Raw genomic sequence first — 23370 nt, forward strand, 5'->3', positions numbered from 1 at the left:
GCCGTTGGCTAGCTGCAGCAATTGGAGGAGGGGGGAATGGGTAAACAGATTGTTAACTTTATTCTTTTGTGTTTGTGCTTTTGGCATGCTGATTACAAAACACGGTTAAGAATTGCTTACCTACCAGCTGCACAGCTAAGTTCAGAAGTCGTGATGGGCAATGCATTATCACGAACTAATTAACCATGTCTGCTGAATGTCATGGGGCAAAATAAGGTGCATACTGATGAGGTCGGTTTGTGCAAGTCTGGCACTTCTCTAGCTCCTGCACTAAGCTCCTAGACTACTCCAGCTGCATGCCTTTTGAATCAGATTTGGTTAAGATCATTGGACTTTGGTGAAGCCTCATGGCGCTGAAACTAGAGGGTTTGAACCTTTTCATTTTGCTAGCTCCAGAAAGCTTCTGCTACAAGGATGAACCTCTTTGCAGACAAGTGAGGTACTGGCAGCTGGGTTTTCCTTTAGTTAGCCAATCCACAAAAGTGAACCACTACTTAGAGCTGCGTTGCTGTAGATTAGATTTCGTTGTCTAAAATCCATGAAGATTAATCCCCACCATTGATTTTAAACTGGAGGCAGCCCCTTTTGGGCTTCCTTCATTGCCTTACACTTGTCTGCGGGAGAGCTGAATCTCTCTGAATGTGCCTGCTTTTCTCCCCTAAAGACAGTTAGATTTTAAGCATGCAAGCAAGAAAAATTTGGCCTGAGTCCTACTGAGAAGCCTTGATTTGCAAACTTAGATCAAAGTCTGAGAGGCGCTGTCTTGTGTGGTGTTTAGCAGCCGGGCATGCTCAGGGCTCTCTCTTGGTGTTACAAACACCAAGTTGCAGAGGGTGTCTTAGCAAAAAAAGAGGTTATTGCTAAATGTGGCCTTCAGGTAGGAGGTTAGGATTGCAGGCCATGTCTCAGTGGGTTTGCAGAGACTGTGCTCATGGAGGTGAAGTTTCCAGAGGTGCTTATGGACAGGGGAAAAGCCAAAGGTCATTGCCTTCAGAGAATTTGAGCTTTGAACAAAGCATGTAACTGTCTAAGCCAGTTAAGGGAACTTTGGCATTTCTGTACTCACATGCTTTTGAAGGTTGTGTTCTGTTGTCTAATTCTTCTCTCCTACTTAAAGTCAAATCAGTAATGTTTATGTCACCGACTAAATTCACTGGTATAGGTCTGGGGTAATCGGCTGTTCTAGCAGGGCCTGCTGGAAGTGTGATTTCAATCAATATCATTTCTGCCTTGGCAAGAGCTCCCCTGCAGATGCGTAAAAGTGCTGGTGGTGGTATGTTATTGATTACTCTCATCTCCAGAGCTATCTAAAAGTTTTTGCTGGTTTGGTGTACTGCCAAGGTCCTCAGGAAGCAGGTTTGCAGGTACAGCTATTACCAGCAAGCCTTTGTATCCTAGTGCAGAAGAGACTTCAGTGGGTTTACGCAGGGATAGAAGCAGGGTTAAGAGGGTTTGGACTGGTCTTTGCTGGCTGAACAGGCTGCCTCAGGTTCTGTGGGAATGCATTTTTTTTTTAAAGCTGTTCTGCTGCAATGTTGACAGTGGAAATCTGGATGGACCCACAGAATTTCAGTTACTGATCTGTGCTCCTGTATGGAGTGACCTTGTGCTGCCTAGGTTATCTTTATCAGCTGGGACCTAGAAGTAGGAGCATAATAATTACTGAAATAAATGATAGGCTGTCTGATTTGTGCTAGCAAGGGTGGTGGTCTTATTGTTGGGGATAGTAAGTCTAGTCTGTTGCAAACCAGGTGTAATTTACTGCTAGGTGGGAAATGGCAGAAGTAGGAAAAGGGCTGTTAAGTCCATTTAGGTTTGTTCCCCTGTAAATGGTGTTTGCGTGATGCTGAGAGACAGAACAAATAGTTAGAAGCAAAGTCTTTTTCACTTACATTTTTTGATTAGTAGCAGGCGAGAAGTGGCATGTACCCTGTAGAGTCACTGAAGCTTCATTTACATTGTGCTGAGAGTTAAATTAGTGCTTATATCCTGCTCCTAACTTGATCTGTATCCTGTTCCTCCTGGCTGTGGATCAGGGCCAGAGGTGAGCAAGGTTAAAGAATTTTTCATCTTGTACTTCCAAATCAATTTTTAACATACAGGCCCACAATTATTGACAGAAAAAACTGAGATTGCAGGCATGCTTAAACACGATTTCTCTTGGCTCAGCTGTGCCTTTTTAGAGTAATATCAGCCTTCGGGTGGAATTGTCAAATGAGTGCTGTCAAGGCTCTCTTGGCTTGTGCTATCTTACGGCAGTTTTGAAATTAGCTATGGCTTTAGGCCATCTGGCTTTTCTGTTACCTGTTCAGAACAAAGTGAAGACAGTTAATAGAGGGCCAGCACTGGCAGAGCGAGGAAACTTGAGGAAAATTCATACCTGCTAACTCAACCTGACACCTAACATTACAAGAAGTGGGGTTTTTGCTGTTGTTATTGTTCTGTTTCACTTGTCTTGTAAATACTGGATTTTTTTTTTTTTTTTTTTTTTTCTGAATAAGAAGATAAATAGGGTTTGCAGGGGGGGAAGTTCCTGGGCTGGAAAACTTGGCTCATGCATGGGCTGCTCAGTTGCTGTTGCTGATACCTGAGTTCAGGCTGGCTCCTTCTGTACCTTACCCAGTGAGGCTGTTACTTGGGAGCATTAAGAAAGTATCCAGCTTCTCTGGAGGGTGTTGGTGGGCTTACACAGAATGCATCTGGTGGAAATAAATAAGGGAGTTTTCAGGATTAATTTATTAAGCAGGCTTTCTGAGGTGTCTTGAACACATTGCAGTGCATGCAGTCCGGTCACCAGCATTAGGCATGCAGAAACCTGTGTGAACACATTGGGCTTGGAAAGTAGAATGAGAGAGTGCTGCGAGACTGCTGGATCTCCAAAATCAGTTTGACACTAGTGATTACATTAATCAGTACTATTTCTCATCTGCCTTTAGCTTCAAAACGAAGCCTTCAATCTGTATTCTAATGACTGGGTTCTGTCTACCTATCAACTAGACTGAGTACAGGGAAAATAAGGATGCTTGGGTGGACAGGCCTAATTTAGCTTCCAGCTGTGTTGCTGCCATGCTGTTTGATGTCAGGCAAGTCACTTTTTCCTGTACCTGTTTCATCCTCCTGTCTATCCTCTCTAAGATTACGTGTACTTAGTGAGGGCGTAGTCATCCTTGTGTTTATAGCTAGAGGGACATATTAATGCATCTCGGCCCTAAGGGCCGTAATTAGCAGCCAGGTTATACTGGTCTGGGTCCCATCATACTACGTGTCATACGGTGTGTAGATGGGGCCTTTAGTAAATAGAATATGAATAACAGGAGGAAGCATTTGTCTGAGTAGCAGGTATGTGTTGGGTAAGTCCGGCAATGCAGATGGGTATTGCTGCTGTGCTCTGGTTGAATCAGCAGTGTTCAAGTAGTTGTTTCTTAATGTGCGCCATGTCCTATATTTTGTGAATGTGTAATTTGAAGTTTTAGCTCTGCATTTTTTTTTTTATTTGAATGTTTTTCCAGGTTTCACACTGGACTTTTCTGCCTGAGGATCTTGTTTTCTGTGTTAAGTTCCTTTGCAGGGGAGGATTTTTCAGAGCTTTCCTAGTGTAATAGGAACAAGTTTGCCTTGATTTTTTGGTAAATTACTGCTGCTCTTGGAAAGTGGTATTTATAAAGCTGCTGTGCTATATTTCAGTGTGGAAAGGGAGGCAGGGGGAGAAACTAGCAGAAATCTGTTTCTCCTTTAGTATGAAATTGTATAGGTGGTACTCTTACATGGAGAGAGGAGCAGTCCTCGCATAAACACTGGATATATTAACATTTCTAACTAGTAAATTTATGGATAATCTCTTCTTTTGGAGGATTTATTCTGATTTGAGAGCATTAGTCTCTGGGAAAATTAAACCTCTTTTAAATCCACTTTGTTCAGACTCTAGACTGGGGAACTGCTGGTAAGCCCTGCCATCTTCCTTCAGCTGTTCTGCGGGCTTGATTGGAAATGATGTGCAGAGAGACACAGCTGGTCCAGAGGCATCTGGGGTTTGGTTTTAGGTGCTTTATCCAGTTGTGTCAAAATGGATTTGGAAACTGTTCGCTCTGTTCCTGTAATGAGTGCATGCAGCTTTGAGCATGGCCAAAAAAAAGCAAGCCCCTAAACCAAACAACCCAAAAGGTAAGGAAGATTAAATGTTCATGAGAACTGTGAAGTGTCTTGGTAAAGCTGCTTGTCTGCACGATGCTGCAGTTACGAGATGCTGGGGGGGCTGTCTTCGGTGACTGAAATGCCAGTCTGCCTGCTAGTGCTGGATGCTTCCATTATTACCAAGGCATACCTCCATCTCACATAGCTGATTCATGGCCCTGTATATTTAATCATAGTTTCTATAGCAGTTAAATCTTTAACGAGAGGGTGGAGTTCACTTTCAGTTCATTGCAGGTTTTTTGTGAATATTATGGCCGATTCATTAATGTGTTCTGCTGATCAGAGTCATTTTTATAGGGGACTAATGTTGAAGCATATTCTGTGTTTGTGGTGCATGTAATGAGTACTGAAACAACTCTAGCTTTTTTAATAATTGGCATGAGCATTTCTTTAGGTTTGTTTGTACCGTGCTGTGTGGCTGCATTGCTAAGTAAATACAAAGAGTAGATTTCCTTACGTTGGTGCAAGATGTTTAGCTTACTACCTTTTGATTATCAGTTAAGATCGTAGAACTACCTGATCATATATGGGCGGACTACGGTGAGTCCTCCTGTGCTCTCCACAAATCGTTCCCTCGGGGCTTGACATTATCTGTTGGCTCCGTAAGTTATTGGGACACTCTTTACAACTGCAGTTTAGTCCTGTCTTACTGAAAGCTCAAATTCTTAGGTATTTCCAAGGTGACTTTGCTGCAGGAAGCTGTTTGAGCCTTCATTCTTAATACCAGTAGCAAGGGTTTTGATTTGCATAATCAAGATAATGTGGTAGATAGTGTTTCTTTGTGTTTTTAAAGCCATCGTGTTGTCTTGCTGTCGTGTCCTATAAAAATATGGTGCATTCTTGAACCTAGAGCACAACATTGATCCTGGAGAAGTGCATTAGCTAAATGGGTCCTCAGTGAGCAGCACTTCTGGGATGGATGACCATGCTGCTAATGAGTTGGGCTTCAACAAAGCCTTGTCTGAAGTTGGTATTAGTGGTTGCTTTTGGGAAGGCATGACGACTCGTGCTGTTGTTTGCCTGCGTCGATTGTCCACTCTGTTCATCCTTGCACCCCTTTTGAGCGTGAACGTTTTAAAAGCAAATAAAGCTTTCTCGTCCAAAATTCTGGTTCTGATATGGCACGTGACGTGCTTGTGACAACGAGGGCGGTTGAAATAGGAATCTGTTGGGAATGGATTTGTATCTGCATTAAACAGGAGGAGAATGTGTCTGTTGCCAAGAGTCTGTCGAGGAGATGCTGGTTAAAAATCATTGTGCTTAGCTTACTGTGTGCAGGGTTTACCAGCAGCAGACTGACTTTTGCCCGTGTCCCCAAGATGAATCATGTTTGGGGTTAAACTGCTGTTCAAAACCAGCCAGTAAAGCGGCTCAGTTCCATCAGTGATATGTTAGTGTCTCACCCTCTATGGTGATGAGCTCCTGTATTGCTGTAGGTGTCCCTTCCACACCTGTCCCTTGCAGTCGGAGATCAGAGAAGCTTTTCCTGTTACACAGAGACTTTGCAGGTGAAATGGAGGTCCTGGATTTATTTGCCTGTTCTGTTACAGCCTTGAAGGCAGAAACAGTTTTGTCCTTGCTTTCTGACTGTGGTAGCTGGGACATGAGATCTTCCAAACCTGCATTTGTGGAGCTTTCTTGCAGTTGCAGGCTTGAGTCTTAAATTTAGGGTCCCCACAGGCTCTGTGTTCCAAAAGAATTACTTGCTAGAAAGCTGTATTTCTGATGGCTGATGCTAACCGAGCTGAGCTGTCTTGCAATTGCTGTTTGAAGTAGCCATTGTGGGGTGAAATATTTGCTGTCTTTTATCAGAGTGCTTGTCAAATAGTTTCATTCAGTGCACTCGGCTTTTTAACAGATGGGATAGATTTTTGTGAGCCTGGGCAACCACAGGAATTGTTTTGCAAGGTGAGACATTTCTGTTGTGGTGGGCAGGAGAAATAATAACGTTGTGTGATTCATAAGAGTGATGAGTCTTTGGTTTTGGATCAGTGAACCTTTTTTTTTTTTTTAAGGGTATTAGCATTTGTCTTCAAAGAAATCTGAGTTGAAAGCCAAAAGTTAACAGAAACAGTTCCTGAGCAGTGCTGATAGGATGGGTCTTGTGGCTAGAGCTCCCAGTACGCTTGAGGGGACTGGAAGAATTGGTGGTTAGGCAATGTGAGCCACACAGCACCGCGCTCACAAATTCCTCCCCTTGTGCTTGGGGTGTGGAGAGGGAGGGTGGCACCGAGGGCAGTGCTGCGTGGGTGAATGAGGGCTCTGCCTGGGTGCAGGTTGCTGCCGTGCTGGCCGCAGCTTCTCCAGGGGCCTGGGAGCTATGGTGTAGCAGATCTGCTTCACGTCTGCTGGGGTAATGATGAACCACACAGGGAATGCAGTCCTGTCAATAGCTAGTGTTTCAAATGGAAGCCTACTACTGCAGATGGCCAGATTTCCTAAATGGCACATAGAGACTGCAAGTAGGGCAGCAGGGAAGGAGATTGCAGTCTCTGCTTGTTGTACTTGGTGTGCATTGGAAAGCACTAAAGGAGCGGCCTCTTGCACTGATTTTGTGTCTTGGCAGAGGCAGCAGCAAGTATGTTTGAATAATCGGCGGTGGCTCTCTGGTGGCCAGGTGCTCCATTTGCCTAGTGCAGCCCTGTTCCTGCTGAGAATTCAGGTCTGGCCTAAATACCTGCAGACTTGAGGGATTACGTTGTCGGGGGCAGGTCCTGCAGGAGTGAGCAAGGCAGAAGTTAGTCTCCCATTTCAGCATTTTATTGCTGGCTCTCAGGGCTATAGCTTCCTTTGCAAAGGGGTTATTTCCTTCCTGTAACATAGCATTGAATGGGAGGAGGGTGTGCAAGAAAGTGAAAATCTGTAGTTGTATGTGGTGATGACCGAGCCATTGCATTTTAAAATTAGTCACAGTTACTATCTGGGGACATCTGGGGCAGGTAATATGTCAGCTAGATTGCAGGACCTGATCAGCCGGTTGAGAGAGACAGTCCCCAGAAGTCAGAGAGAGTGCATGTATGTTTTAGCGGATTGCAAGTTTAATTGGCCTACATGTGAGTTTGAGCTGTTTTTGTGGCTGGAGGATTGCTGATTTATGTTGTGATCCCTTAACAAAACAGTTCTTGTGGAGGCAGACTCTGCCATTAGGCTTTGTGTCTAGGGCGGCTGCAGTACAAAGGCTTTGCTGGAAGTGGAGCGGGCTTTCTGTGCGTGCCTGTTGTGTCCATCTGTCTGCGCTGGCTGAGGGAGAGCTGGAATTTGGAAATGCTTTTAATTGTACGGGGGAGCAGGTGGCTTTCCATTGCATGGGTTTACAATGAATTGTTTATTCCGGTGTAGATTGGGGTGGGGTTTTGTTGCTGTCCGTTGTTCCAAGAAAATGGGAGGAATGAGGGGCAGAAAGGGTGGAACTGGTTGGACTGGAATTCCAGGGTCATGCCTGGCCTTGGGTTATGAACAGCAAGGTCCTGCTCATTTCAAAACCTGGGGCTGGCAAATCCTGGTGCATTGGGATCTGTTGGTGTTTCAGGTTTTTGCTCCTAAGTGTATCGAGGGAGTTTAATAATAGTTTTGTAGCAGAGATCTCAAATCATCTTATAAATATGACTAAACAATCCTGTTTTATCATAATACTAGCTACTCGAGAGTATCTAGCATAGGTACTCACAACTTGGGTGATCTAGCTGGCTCAAACAGCACGGAAGGGTGAGGATGGCACCTTTCCCTTGTGTTTGCTGCGGAAAAAGGAATAGAGGAGTGGGCAGGATCTGATGATTCATGTCAGATCTTTCAAGCCTGATTGTGGTGCTGGGAAGCCTGACTTGATGCCTTCCTAACCCAATCTTATCCCTTTCTCTGTGACAGCAAGCTGTGCTCTCCAGTGTGAGATCCCTGTTTTGGGTTGCAGCTGTGTAAACACCTAAAACTGCTATAGCTGCTGAAGAAGAGGTCCTGTGTATTCAATCCCTTCCCTTCTACTCAAACAACTGTTTGTGGGCCATGTGACAAACAAATTGAGGAACTGAATTGAATTAAAACCAGCTGTTTCTGCACCAGGCTGGTTTTGACTGGGGTCAGCTGCTTGGTGAGATTCCTGATGCCAGCAGAGAGGAGGGCAGCAGAGCTGCTCTGTGTGCTGTCAAGCGCCTGTGAAACTGTGGCTCGTTGTCTTCTGCATGGAGCTGTTTTGGGGTTCAAGTGCAGTTGCTGTGATCTGTGGTTGTGCCTGCATGCCCTCACCTGGTGCTTGCCACTGAATTGCTCCCTTGAGGAAGCTTTCAGGTTTAGTTGTTTATCCAGTTTCCTTTTCAGTTAAAACTAACCCAAAAGAGCTGTGATGCTGCAGGCATGGAAGAGCCTCACTGAGCTCTAAATGGTTAGGATGGTTTGTTACTGGGGGGCTTTTACTCAGTCCTGTTAATTTTTGTGGGAAGCCTGTTCTTTCCTTTGGCTCACACAGATGAATGCTTTCTCCTGACAAAAAGCTTATATTATCCCAAATGCACTACTATGTTATATTTTTTGCAAGACATCAGGGAAATTGGTGTGCTTTGGTTCTTATTGTGGCGTGCTCTCTTTGCTGCAAATGCAGGTATGGGACATAGAGACCTCATTAGTTTGTGCTATGGTAAAAGGCTACTCAAAGCTTGACTCTGCAGCAATTTAATAATTGCTGCAGAGTCAAGCTTTGAGTAGGCTTTTACCCAGACCTAACCCAAGGCTGAAAGGAAGTCTTAGTGATGGGGAGGGCAGTTGAAGAAATCAGTCACTACATTCCCTTTGGCTGCTGAAACCGGGATGGAGCTAGGAAAGTGTTCGGTTGAGTGGTCTGAGCTAGTCCCTGCTGCAGAGCAGTTATAGCTTAGTCCATGGGCTGCCTTTCCCTGGAGCTCCCTGACCCATCTGGAGGGACAGGAGATGCTGCAGAGAAGGTGCAGTTACAGTTTCCAGCAAATAAATTTACAATGAAGCAAATGACTGATAGTTGGCAGAGCTCCTGCAGCTTTCTGCATGCTCAGTCCTCCTGTTGGCATGTGAGAGTGCAAACCTGTTAGCTTAAGTCCCAGTGAAAGCTGCTGCAGGTTTGTGTTCGATTGTGTGTGGGTGTTTTACAGCTCACTGTGTTCTGGGGTAGCTGTTTATTGCTGTTATGCAGCTGTTGTGTATCTAAACACTGTTTTTTGTGGACACCTCTTTGTGAATTGAAGTGTTCCTCAGATGAAGTAATTTAGGAAATCTCCATTTATAGGCAAACCCCAAAACTGGCTGACAAATACCCTCTGTGGCCTTCAAATGAATTATATCATCTGTCCAACTTTGACTTATGTCAAAGGGGAAAGGATACCTACCAATTCTGAAGATTGCTGTAAGCATCATTAATTTACAGTGTGACGCTGGGTCAGATTGGATCACACTTCAGTTCCTTTTTACAACAAAATAGCTATTCCTCAATATCTTTTTTCTTTTTATTGCAGAACTGATTTTCTCTTTAATAAACCTGTCACTGTAGGTCAGTATAATCTGCACAAACACTTGCTTTCACCATCTTACTACGAGGTGTCCTTTTAGAACAGCTTGGCTTGACATTCGGAAGTGAGAAGTGATGGTGTGCTGGGCGTTTACATGCAGTGATGCAAGCCCTACATGCAGGGACCAAGCTCCTTACCTTGTGTGGCAGATGTATGCAGCAAGTCTGTTGAATGTGTGCCCTTGCGTGTGTGCCGAGTCGCAGTGTACGTGCTGGAGATGACTGTCAGCAGTGGCAAAGTGGTGGGTTTTGTTCCTTAGAAGGGCATGTTGTGCTGGGGTAGGGATGGAGAGCGCGTTCAACTGTGTGGCTTTCTGTGGACATATCTAACAGGGTTAGGTGTTGAACGTGAGTGGGTATGTGTTGTGCAGTCACTCTGTGGTTAACAACATCTCCTTGGAAGCATGGGCCATGCTGAAAAATCTTTTCTCTCCTTAAAATGGAATATTTTACCACTTGCTACCTTCTATAAGAAGTGAACCAAGGTGTGTTTCACATGACTGATGTCAGCTTGCATTTAAAATGAGTAAGTTTTCCAGCTGTAGGTAAGGATACAATCCTAACATGATTTCAGCATATTTTTACATTTCCAGAAATGCTCTCGGCTTATACTCGTGGCTGCCTGACACGCATGCAGGTTTCTAACTCCTGGGGCTTACTCAGAGCTACCTTTGAAGTCTTAAAAGTGTAGCAAAGCACTTTTTGTTTATTTTGAGTTTACATGGCTCAGTATGGATTTAGGTCCTGCTAGTGTTAACATTTTTCTTAATATGCCTCTTCCATATTACATTGTTTAAGAGATCACATTCTCCTTCAGTTTCATTCCTTTTCATCTATTTTGTTGCTCTGATATTGTTAAGTCTGTTCTCGTTTAAAATTTGCTGGAAGTGCTAGTGTAGGTGGAGGGAGTATGGGGTACTTTTGTACTTTTGTAACCATTCCTTGTGCTGGCACCTATCAAAAGGTCTTGTTTGCTGAGCAAACCAGCAGCTTCTGGCTAGTTGATAGCTGTGCTTGGGGGGGTGGGGGGGGGGTCATGGAGTGTTTTAATGAACCTGCTCTGATGTCCAAGGACACAGCAGTTGAACAGAACAGAAAGGCTGAATGTGGCATACAAGAGAGGTCACCAGAAAGTCATAGCTTACAGTTGAAGCTGCTCGTTTTTTAAGGATTTTTTCCTTACTGGATTTTAATTCTCTTCTGAAGCTCCTAACAGGCTCTTTCTCCTATTGGACTTCTATTATATCACCTTGTGAGGTGTATATAATTCTCACTTAGCTCTTAGATGGATTTATTCAAGGTGATCCAGAGTCAAGTGATCTGACAAACCACCCAGTTGTGCTGGTTCCCGAGGCAGGGCTGTGAGGTGCTGGACGTACCCTGAGCGCTCGCGTCCGAGGCATGTCTCCTGTGTGGGAGATTCTCCACTTGTGAACCAGGAGCTCACTGTGCCAGGTATGCAGACTGGAGAGCCGGCTCCAGTGAGCTTACAGTTAATACACCCCACCTGAAGGCATTTCCTCAGCTAGCAGCTTCTGTGCCTTGGAAATGTGTTTGAGATACTTGATGCTTTCTCCTTCTGTGTCCTGTCTGTTCACTGATCTGCTCGTTGCTGTTGAAATTGATTCCTCTTGTTTAATTTTGCACAGTTGGTAGGAGAGCGGTTTTCACTGGGTTTACTTTCTTGGACCAGATCAACTTGCCTGCCTGCAGGGTGTGATGTGAGATTTGCTTGTTCAGTTGGGTGTTTTTCTAGCCATTGTTATGGTAGAAGGTCCTTTTGTGGCTGAAAAGAAGCTGTGATAGTTTGTTGAGCTCTTAATGCAGCTAAATGTGCTGGCTGGAAATTGTCATCTCTAAACTGAGGGTTAGTAGAATGGCAATGAGAGAACGGGAGCAGGCTGAAAGAAACATTCCTGTTCATGGTGGAGTTTCAGGAGATCACCACCACCTTTTTTAAGATTATCCTCCCTGAGGTTTGGGGGAGTGTATCAGTCCAAAACCTCCAACAGGTCTGAAAGATGAATGACTATGTGTGAATTAGCAATGGTATTCATCCCTATCTGGAGGTGTTTGGAAGAGCCTTAGGAAAGGCACAACTTTCCCCTGAGATTAGAATCAATTTAGGGCATGTGAGGCCAGATTGCTGTAGTAAGCATGATCCTCATGCAAACAGTGTTGCTGCTTCATAAACTTGGTGCACAGCAATGGAGAACTACAAATGATTTTTTTTTTTTTTTTAAAGGAAATGTTCTTGTTCGGAAACTTTATGGGCTTGTTTTCGTGGTGGGATGCCTCACTGCCTGTACTTACGTTACAGAGTTTGCCAGATCCGCAGTGGGAATTAATTTCTCTGTTTTCCTAGTTATGGTTGGGGCACCTTTTTATTAAAGCTGGAGCTGTGGAACACAAGAAGAATAAATTGCCTGGGGAGGGTATCTTTAAGGAAATTCGATATCTTAATCAGACGTAATTAGAAATTACTGTAGTGAAACTGTGAAAGAAAAAATAAGGCTACAACTGAATTGCAAACTCTGCCTGAACTGCATACTGTATGGCAAAATCTGAATGAAAAGATGAAATTTAAGGCTCCTGTAGACGCAGTGACATGATTCCAGAGTGTCCATTCAGAAAGAGATTTAATTTTAAATAGCTGAGCTGTGTCCAGTTAAGGAGGTTGACTCTACTCTATACTTTAGGTTGATAAAGACACCTGCACAGCACAGGTTTCCTGTATCTCGCATTTTTTTCAAGTGGGAACATTGCGTTACCTTTCAGTATGGAATTTGATTAGAGGTGCCTGTTTTATGTACTCGAATGTGCACCAGTGAAAGCGTGGGGTTTAATCAGATTGCGCGTACCCTGCGGTCTGTTTATCCCAGGAAGCAGTCGGACATGTGGCGGGGAACGAATGTGCGAGGTGCCTTGGGAAAGACCCACATGGCAGGACTGCAGATTCGGCCACTGCCTCAACTGCTGCTGGCTTTTTCAGAGTTCAGGTGAGCTTTCTGACAAATTCCTTTTACTGCTTTGATAGTGGCTAAGCTCATACCCGTTGCTTCTTAAAAAGAGGCAAAAAGAAACACTTTGGCAACTGGCTTTGCAGTGGCTGTGGCAGAGTGGCCTCATTTTAGTGAGGAAATGGTGGTTGCAAATGAAATCGTCTATCGAGTCATAATTGCAGGGGCATTACCACAGCATTGCAATATGTACTCAGCTACTTTGTTTTCATTGAAAGTTTGACGAAAATGGAAACCACAAAACTAAGGCAAAGGTGGTTTGTATTTTACCCGAGAAGCCAGAGGTAAATAAGTAACCCTATTATTACGTGCCTTTTGGGTGCGTGTTGCAGTGCAATGCAGACACAGATTATATATAGCCTAGATGATATGTGCAACCCACAGTCCTCAACTGCACGCCTTAATGGTACGTCGAGGATGGAGCTTTTTGTTGCTGATGCATCCGAACAAGCTCATTCTTATGCTTCATGGCAGACAACTACAAGCAGAGGACTGAGTTCATGTTTTCAGTAGCATTCATCAGGTTAAAATGGATTTTGTTCAATAGATGCAGTTTTTTCTTAGGAGGTCCTGTTGGCGTGTAAAAGCAGCTTTTGCTACTTCAAAAGCTGTAGGCTTCCTCGGAAACAGTAAAGCCTTTTCACTGAATCAGTGCTGTATGCAGTGCTGAGACCTAATGAATGTGATGATTATCTCTGATCAGTCTCTTGCGGCAGAGGTGTGAGATTCTTCGTTGGTCTCTGTACAAATTCAAAAAGGGTGGAAAATAATTGTTAAAGCTGGGGAAAAAATGTTACTTCATCCGTACAGTCGAGTGCAAGTCGGCAGATGCATTTATTTCTGTCGTGAAGTTGCTATTATGAGTCTGCTTACTTTGCAGTATTGGATCTTAGCTTCAGACAAGCTGTCCCATGCTTTTGGGCTGCTGCAGTTTCTTCACCCTGGAGTCAGTAATCCTCTCATTTCTAATTGTGTCCATGGTTCTGTATGGATAGAGTTGGTTAGAGGTTTTTCAAGTAAATTTAAATTGCCTGCGAGGTGTAGTACAAGAGCAAACTGTTGTATGAGCAGGTATGTACTGATCACAAAGGAATTTTAATTTCTGACAAGCCCTATTGTGCTGAAATCAGTTGTGCAGAAAGACATGATGGAAACATGCCAGTTCAGAGTTGAAACAAGTGTGGTACTGCTGGGGCTGGGATTTCACAGGAGCTGCAAGCTGACCTTTAGTTGCTTTTGGAAGGGAGATCTTCTGAGCCTCGTGTCTACCATGTTTTCTCCCTTAAAAAATGCTGAGGTTAGTGTTTTTGTGGCAATGCAACAAGCTAGAAAAGATCTGGGTGAAAAGGAATCCTTTTACTGGTGGTCGTTTAAGGCAATCAGGTTGACTTTTGAGTTTGAATCTTAGATGCTCAGTGTTTACTATGTTGTGTGTTGGTTTATAGCCTTTAGGAAAAAAAGGCATCTCAAGACTTTCTGTTCTTAACATTCACAAGTTTGAGGAATGGGGACCACACTCCTGAATGCTTTCCCTTTACACTAGTATAACACTCTCTGAAAGGTGAATTGGACTCTAGGCATTTCCTGATCTCCTGTGTGTGCTTCCTATTACTGCACTAATTAATTTATACAGAACTTGCTCTGGTGCGGAGATTGGTCTGTGGTCTAGGCTTGCAGAAACTCAGCTGGTATTTTTGTAGCTAGCTAGGGATGCTCTGGTGCTATGGTGGCTCAAGCAGCAATAACGTTATTCCTAATATGGGATTTAAGTAGTCAAGAATTCAGTTTCTCATTCCATGCTTTTTGGAAAGAGGGAGAAATAGAAAGTACAGCTTAGATTTTGGGCAAATGAGCTCTGTACTTCAAATATTCATTGTTTTTTTGCCTGCAGTATGCTGAAGCAGGTGCTGGTGGAGCTGGTTCATTTTCTTAAGTACCACTGTGCAAAAATGAGTCGGGTACTCGGATAACTGGGAGCCTCTGTGGAAACTGCTCTACAAATACATCAGTTCTTTTCCTTCTCTCCTTTTGGTGTGCCCAGACTTTTCTGGTTAATAGCAAAATGTGTGAATTGCATTCTTCAGTATAAGAATTTATTAACACTCACATTTAAGGGTTCATATGTGTTGATGGATTAAGTAGTGTGTTTCTAGAACATCTTTAATATCCTGGTTTTAATTATATCAAGCTTGGTCTTCTGGCTTTTTTAAAATGCCAGGTCCGGATTGCTTTTAGTTCTCATCTCTGATCTCCACAAATGGGCTATTTTGTTTATTCTGTGTTATAATTAAATATACATCTTCCTCTATTGAAAAGATTTCTGCAGTAGAATTGTTTTGCAGCTGTGGTGGTGGTGGTGGTGGTGGTGGTGAGTTTTGACTGTTGTGGTTCAAGTCTTAGGTGTTGAGCCTTCTTGCTGAGCCAAGCTAAAATCTTGTCTTTTATGAAACTTTTCCGAGCTGAAACCTGCATTGCTAAATGTTGGGCAGACAGCTGATGAAACGGAGTTTTGAGAGGATGGGGCACTAAATACCAGCTGCACACAGACGTGTGGTAACCTGCAGGTGATGAGTACATCTGTCAAGCCTTCTAGGGAAAAACTTCCAAATCTACTCAACAGTAGAGGTAAATCTAAAGTTTTACAGTCTAGCTGTCAGTCAGGAATCCAGAGGGTAAGTAGTCTCTTGTTCTTGGTGACTTAGAGCTTCCATCTTTTAGGAGGTTGATCAAGGAATAGCCATGCCTTGCTACCTCCCTTTGGATGCTCTTTCTCCCGTGTCAGCTTCCATGATAATAAGAACAAGAGCATCTGTCCTCTGCATGAATCAGCCATTCTGTTTTAATTTTACCCTCTGTTTTTATAAGGAAGATAATTTTGGTAGAGGCGAGCGAGCCCTTCAGCTGCTTCAAGGACAGTGAGTAGGGAAGCTGGTTTGCTATATTCATACTGCAGGTTTTTTCCCCTGCATGCATCCACACCTCCAGAGTGGTTGATCAGCTGCCAAAAGGTCTGGAGGCGAATTTTAAGTGTTTACCATACTGATAGCTAAATAGAAATAGCATTTGTCACTGGGAGCTGGCTTAGAAGTCATGCTCTGTTCATCTCAGTGCCATGCTTTCCTATAGGCTGCTGGCTTTTTGTTTAAGGTTTGGTAAATATGGCTCATTCAGTGAACTGAAACACCTTGGAGAGGCTACAGTGGCTTTTTGAGACTTGGTATGATCGTTTCAAGCAGAAATATGAAAAAAATCTGCTGTGTTTGGCTTGTTAGCCGAGTGACGTGTCCATGTGCTACTGTGGGAGTCCTAAATAAGGTAGTGGTTTCTAGGAAATATAGTATTGCAAGTTTTAATTTGGTTTTGAATTGCTTTACAGTAGGAGTTAATCCCCTCTTGAAGAGGGGGAAACTGAGGCACAGGTAGAGAAAGGGCCTTGTCCGGGGTCCAGTGTGCTGGTCAGTAGCAGAGCTGAGAGCGAAGGTGGGTCTGGAGTCCCACTTCAGTGTTCTGCACAGCGTGTCGATGAGCATTTAAGGTTTACTTTGCGCAAGTGATGAAAAAACCTACTTGCCTACCACATCTCGCAGTCACGGAGGATGCAGCAACCTTTTCCAGTTCCTCTCTGGTAATGTTATATTACTGTGCCACCCACAGGCAGCTACCATGCTGCTGAAAAATATTTGCTGTTTGCATGGGGAGCCAGTTATCAAATGTTAAATCTATGACAAAAATCTGCTGGTTTCATTTGCTGCGATATCTACTGTATTTAGGTTTCTCAACCCTAGTTATTCTAGTATTCTATTTAAATTGCTTTTATAGTTGTTATACTATTTTTCTGATTTTTCCACTGTTTCCCACTTCTTCCACAAAGCCCTTTCCTTGTGCTAAACAGCTGCTGTGTTCCTGCTTGAAGTGATTGCTTTCTAACAAGTGAAGAAATGCAAGCCGTGTTCCAGTCTGAAGTGTTGGGGTCCTTGCGAAGAGAGAGAAACTGCAGGGCTGTTAATTATTGGTGCACCCTGTTCATTGTCGTGTTGCCAGATTTGGCTGTGAGAACAACTTGGTTTAATCCGTGTCATTTTATTGAGGGGGAATATTGTGATTTACCTCCAGGATGCACAGGAGTTGACCTCTCTGTTGCGCTGTGCGTGATCAGTGCAGAACAAACTGTGTCAGCAGAGGCTGCTTGGAGGATTTTGAAGCCAGCATACCATTTGTAGCAAATGATGTTCAAACCATGATAACTGAAGGACGTGAGCAAACCAAGATTTTTAGGTGGGGTTGATTTGTTCTTAGATGAAGTCAGAAAAACAGAGAAGCTTCTTGGCTTCCGCTGACCTGAAGAAGGGCCTGTGCGTCTCTCTCTTCCCCTCTGTACTGCTTGGTCCAACAACAGGTTAAGTCTGCCTTCACACCTTGTCTTGTAATTTATAGTAGTGCATTTGGCATGGTTGATTTGTTTAGGCTTTTTAAGAATCTCCCTTGTGATATTTAAACTCTCATCTGTGCACCCGTGCTATAAGCTGCCCCTTGGGAGAACTGTTCTGTGCTGTTGAGTTATTCTGCTTTGTAGAACAGAATTTTAATATTGTTTACCATGCTTTTAATCTTAGGGCTGGCAGATAAATTGAGTTACTTTAGCCCTTCCCCTGGGGACTTCATGGGGCTTCATGGACACCGTACCCATAGCATTAGGTGGAGTTATCTCAGCTTTGCAAAAATCCACTCATTTTGAGAGAATAAAATGTTGGGATTTTTTGTTTTTTGAATTGCATTTATAAAAAGGGATGGACAGCCAGATCTGGTGGGGCAGTTGGGAAGTTTTTATTGTGAGTCCAACCTTTCAGAAACATCTGCAGCTGGCTTTGATGCACTGAGAAGAGGCCTTCTGATGGCTTGGTTCTACCATTTGAGTAAAATTTGGCAAGCCAGGGATGAAAACTCAGAACCTCCCCAGATAACCTGTGTGATGAAGAGCAGGCTGCTCTGTGCCTGGCCTCAGCCTCACAGCTAGCCTTATTCTTCTTGTCCACTTTTTCTTGTTACAATTGTGAGCTCTTGCAGGCAGGAGCAGTCTCATTTGTCATGCGGTCCAGCGGGGACCTGCTCGGGATTTGGGCTTCTGGGTGATGCTGTAGTACATAAAAATTTAAAAATGGTGCAAAGCAAAGGACTGAACTAGCATAATGGATTTGTATTATATTTGTTTATTGATTGACTGTTACTAGCACCGTATTAGGTCAAAATAAAATATCTTCTAGGAGGTTGTCAAGTGAGTTTGGTTTCATTTCATGGCTATGCCACTGGAGCACTCGGTAATGGTCTGTATTAATGCAGGACCTTGTTCCTCAGGCTACTGGATGTTTGTTAACACTTCCCTCTCCCTCCAACTGATGGATATAGTTCAAGACTGTTATAAGAACATCCTTTCTCTCCCCCACATGCTTTTTTTCCAAGACAGCCTCTGGTTTTGTCTCTCATTACAGTAGGAGCCCTGTAGTAGCTGCCCAGCTGCTGTCGCGTCCCTCTCTGGAATGGCGATTTAGAGCTGAGCCAGGATGGAAACTGGCTTTCCATGCCTAAGGCAAGCCTGTTAGCAGACGCTGCGGAGAAGTAATGTGCCACTTCTGTTTGGAAGAGTTGTCAGTTTTCTAGTTTAGTTGGGAAAAACAACCAACATTGGCTTGGTTTTTAGTTGGACTTTTGGAAATGTCCCTTAGTCTTTTGCAGGAAGCTGTTCAGTGTTACTGGAGGACATGAGCAGTCCTAGATCAGAAACGCCTGTGAGGACAGAGTGGTACAGCTAATGAGCTTCACTGTGGAGGAAGCTGAAAGCGTAATGTTCAAGAGGTCTGGGTAAGCGTTGCTGAAAATGAGACTATGAGAAAGTGGGTAAGCTGGCAATCAGTAAAGCTTGTAGCTGAATGTGGATTGCTCGAGGCTGGAAAAAACAGTGGCACCTTAGTGTGCAGTTTCTTGGTGACTTAGTGTTTGGAGCCAGGGCTGTCAAGGTCTTGTCCATCCCAACCCACTGTGTGCTCCTCTGAAAGAGCTTGGTTTGCATCTGGTCAGCTTTGCTCCCCGGGCGGCTGGATCAGTGCTGGCACAAGGAAGGGGTCCATTTGGGTTGCTGTGGGACCGCATCCTCAGGAGGATGCAATGGAGCTGAGCACGTGGGTAGAGCTGGGACAGATGAAATTCCATGCTTCAGCAGAGAGCATGTGAGGACTGAAGAAACAGGGTAGAAAACAGTGTAGAATATACTAGAGCATGGCTGCAGAGCAGTCATTTTCTATTGTGTGTGGATTAGCTGCCTAGCTGGAAAAAAGCCATCACCTTGCTGCTGAGAGTTCAGAGACGGGTCAATGGAACAAGAATATATTCTTAGATTGGTACGAAGAGGAAAAAAAAAAAAAAAAAAAAAGAGTGAAGTGTTTGAACTAACAAGCCAGACAAAGGCCATGCTTCTGCTCGCTGTGATGCTGAGCAGCAGCAAGGGGCAGGCGGCAGGGCTGCAAACCGGTGTGTCCCGGAGCAGTGAAAGGAGCTGTGCTGGTAACAGGCGGCTCTCCGGTAACAGAGGAATTTCACACAGCTGTCAGGCCCAGGGAATGTGTGAGCACTTTGAGGACATGAATATTCAGAGGAGCTGTAGCATGTGTCATGCTAAAGGAAATGCAAAATCCGAGTTTTCTCAGGCTTACGTTGTATCTGGGAAACGTCTGACAGTAGGGGATAAAAGGAATTTTCAGTTCTGCGGGGCAGGTTATCTCAAACTGTCTGTTGCAGAATACAGCTTCCCAATTAGCCGGTCCTAGTTAACGCTGGCAGCAGGATCTGCACTACTTAATCCATTGCTTTGGTGAGAAAGTGCCTGTTTCTTAGTGCGGGCAGAGACGTGCGCTCCTGCTTTGGCAGCCTCGTGGCAGTGCTGTGGGAGTCCCGACTTTGCTCCCTCTTGCTCTAACCCAGCATCGCTTTTTCTTTCTTCGATGTGCCTTTTATGCTTGTTCTATTAATAATCAGATGATTGTGTATTTAGTGTTTTGCTCAGAAGGATCCCTCCTCGTACAGGCTGAGGTGCTTCCAGCCGTGCTGTCAGGCGATGACAGATGTCCTTGGTGCGTACAGTGAGTGTCCAGCAGCGATGGGCTGCCAGGATTAGTATTCCAGGCACAAATGTGCCCCTTGTAATATGCAAAGCTCAGCGCAGCCTGTGCAGGAATGCCCTTGAAAGGCAAATTAAACCGAACTCCCTGGTGGCTCTGGGGGAGTAGGAGGGTTGCTGTCATCTATGTGAGGTTCAAGTAGGTTTTGAGGTGTCTGCTTTTGTTTCCTTTCTGCTTTCCCTTCCCAGAAGGGCTTACTGAAAGGGCAGGCAGAGAGAGCTTTCCTGCAAATGCCCTGTACAGTAGAGTTGCTACTAACTGGGGGTTTGGGTTTGTGTGAAGATGCTGACTTTATAATGATACTTGTGAAAATCATTATGGCTCTTCCACCTTCAGTGGGGACCATTTGTTCTAGTTTTTGCAAATAGCGTCCTTGATGCAGCCTTCAGGCATGTCATGTGGATGTACCAAATCACGAATCCAAAATGCATGTGAAAGTTAGCTGCATTTTAACAGAGTTAATGGATTAAGCTGGAGGGATTCTGAGGGTGTTTCCCAAGTAACCTCCTGGTAATCTGCCTCTGAAATGAAGACCTTGTGATGTTCTTGGGCGACTGACTTGCTGCTCAGAAGTCTGCACAGATAGCGCTTCTCTTTGCTAAGCTGTTTAAATGCTGTGATTGCCAACGATGTTTTGAGAGTTTAATGGCTTTGTCAAGGTGTTCCTCCCCATCTAAGAATATTGCTGCAATGGTATTCTAGCTGCAGCAGAGAGAAGTAGCCTGGAGCATGGTTGTCTGATCAAAAGAAGTGTTTCGCCCACACAGTTCAGCAAAGCAAAGCTTAAAAGCCCTGCTGGCGATAGCTTGTTCAGGCGCACTTCCAGTGGTGGTGTGGTAGGGTTATCTCCTCTGACACCGCAGCCCTGTGATGCTCCAATGCTGTCGCACAAGCTGAGCATGTGCTGTAAAGTCAGCAAATTATCAGATGGAGATGATCCATCTGATCTGATGTTGCATTACAGCCAACAAACTTTGCTGCTGGGAGGTAAGGTGATGTGCTGTCCTAGGCTTAGTGGGGAAGGGTTAGGCTGAAATGGGCTATGCATAAAAGCTAGCTTTGACTTCTCAGCACTGGAAGCAAGCTTATTTTGTAGCTGTTTCTCAACCACCCCATGCTGTGCCTGTTGACATTTCCTATTGTGGTTGTCTTAGTTGGAACTGCAAGCTCTTCAGGACAGAAGCTCCCTTTTTCTAAAATGCTGAGCATGTTTTTACTGTGCTACGTAATATATCAGAAACAAGATGTCTCCTGATTTCCCCAAACTTAGTTCCTCTTGCACCTCATTTCAGAACTTTCTCCAGAGAAAAGCTGGGTTTGCTACTAAAATCCTAATTCCTCCTTTTTGTCTTCTCCAGTACCTTCAGAACTGTCTTGATGTTGTGTGATATCTACAATACTTCCTGTGCACGTGCTATTCTGCCTTTGCTAGATAAGCAATAGCTATTGCCTTTTACAGCAGACACATGCCTTCTTGAAGAGGCAGATGTGGAATGTTTTCCTTGGGAACAAACATTTGATGCTTTGTAATTATTACACCTTAATTTTGTTTCTCTCTTCTTTCCAACACAGCATGTGCATGATTAGAGGCTACTGATATCTTCAAAGAGGGGTGAAGATGCCACATGCTCTTGTTCCTAGTTTGCTGGGGCAGGATTTCTACTCTAGGTTCCCTCCACGCTGGTTATGTGTAGACTGAGCAGAGCTGATAGAGAAGTGAAACTAAACCTGAGCTTTGGTCACACTTGGGATTCTAATTTGTGTGTCAATTTTGTTTCCTGTTTTTGTAGGAATTGCTCAGAAAGCTAGTGTGGAAGAGGAATGGAAGAGAACACTGGTGAGTACACTCTTGGATATCTTACCGCATGTTGTGGACTTGTTCTTTCATCCTTAGTTAAGCATCGTAAAGAACCTTATTACTTTAAACTTCATGTCTTCAATTCAAATGTAGAAGATGATTAGAAAACAAGCTAGTTTGGCAGATGCATCAGTTGCAACTGTACTGCACTAATGGTGTGGACCAGATCTGATTAAAGCTGTGTTGTACATCTGGAAGATCTTTCTTGAAATCTCCCATCTGTGAAACCTGGATTACAAGTCTATTGGCTACCCCAAACTCTTGAAAACAAGCAACATCCCCTTTCTTAATAGGTAAGAGGCTAGAAGCATTAAGCTGGTATGCGATTTCAACAAGTCACAGGGCAAGCCATGAAGAAGGATCAGCTCATGGTAGCTCCTGACTTCTCTTTCTGTATTTACTTCTTTAGGCTGCTTTTTCTTGCAGAAGATACAGGAATTTTTTACTAAACAAAATTTTGGCTTTAAAGCTCTTGCTTTAGGCACTTTGTACTACTTGCCCTGAGGCAAACAAACTCATTACTGTTAGGTTTAACTGATGCAAGGATACAGTTGCAACTAAAACTCATAGATTTTTGGCTTAGAGATTGCCTTGAATAGCTTTTCGATCTGTTTGCTTAAAATGGCTATGGAAGACATGAGTTAAATGGCCATTTTTTCCCTCCCATTGAAATGAGATTTGCATGAAAGCTCTTGCCTGCACTGTGGGAAGGCAGTCTCCATTAAGCATATTGACCTCGCATCTTGTGGACCATGATGTTGCAGTTAGTGACTTCTAACTCGTAGTGAAGTGCAACTCTGTGACCGTAAATGTTATTTCTAGATTATTCCTATGCAGCTAGGTGATGCCATCCTTAAAACTTGAGAATTGATGGACTCGTCAGCAGTGCGGTGTGCTTGGTGTGGCAGATGTACCAGGCCTGTCTGCTGAAGGCCAGTTTTTGACTTCATACAGAGCTGGTCTGTTGGAGCCCAATGACCTGGTTGGAACAGCTACGAGCCAAGAGTACATGCATAAAAACATGTCATGCTTATAATCCTGGTGGCAAGAATTGCTGCCATGCCCTCTAATTGTTAGCCTGTAAGGTGCACATTTAATTTGTGGTGATTGCTTTCCCTTATGATTTGCTCGTGGCAAGCTAATCCCAAATGATGACTTTCGAGGGGGGAGGGTGGGTAAAGTAAGTGTGGTGCTGGCAGCTGATGTTGAAGCAATGGCTGTGGAGATGACAGCTCCCTGCTCAACCCCAGGACAAAGCACAGACAGCAGCAGGGCGAGTTTTTCCATCTCTCCAGCCTGCATTAATGGTATGGCTTTGAGCAACACTGTGAGCTCTGCTTATTCACCAGGACTCGGCCTCTGCTGGGACTGCCAACAACCAGCTGTGTTCATATCACAAAGCTTTTTGTCCCTTTTTATGTGCAGTTGAAGTCTATTTTTGGGGTAGATCAGTGAGACATGGGGTTGGAGCCTGTTGAGGTTACCAAGAGCTTTGACTCCTGATTTGAGCAGCACTGGTGGCCTGGGATGTGAAAGGCCTTATGTTCTGTTTGCATTTTGCCAACTTAAGTAAAATTATCTCCTCTTTCCCTCTGAACAAATTCA

At 44.1% G+C, this 23370-nt stretch overlaps 1 protein-coding gene across 6 annotated transcripts in view; it reads left to right on the forward strand.

The window, feature by feature from the left end:
* Positions 1-23370, forward strand: part of PHACTR4 (phosphatase and actin regulator 4) — a 68842-nt gene that overhangs the window by 3565 nt on the left and 41907 nt on the right. For 5 of the 6 annotated variants that reach the window (XM_052811534.1, XM_052811541.1, XM_052811535.1 and 2 more), the window contains one exon: positions 21698-21744. In XM_052811534.1, coding sequence (XP_052667494.1) covers positions 21729-21744 — 16 coding nt within the window. In that variant the 5' untranslated portion in view covers positions 21698-21728. Of the gene's footprint in view, positions 1-12623; positions 12718-21697; positions 21745-23370 lie in introns of those variants that run through there. The other variant, XM_052811537.1, reaches the window with a different exon arrangement.

This window comes from Harpia harpyja, chromosome 16 (assembly GCF_026419915.1).
Source record: "Harpia harpyja isolate bHarHar1 chromosome 16, bHarHar1 primary haplotype, whole genome shotgun sequence".
In the NCBI taxonomy this organism is placed as follows: domain Eukaryota; kingdom Metazoa; phylum Chordata; class Aves; order Accipitriformes; family Accipitridae; genus Harpia; species Harpia harpyja.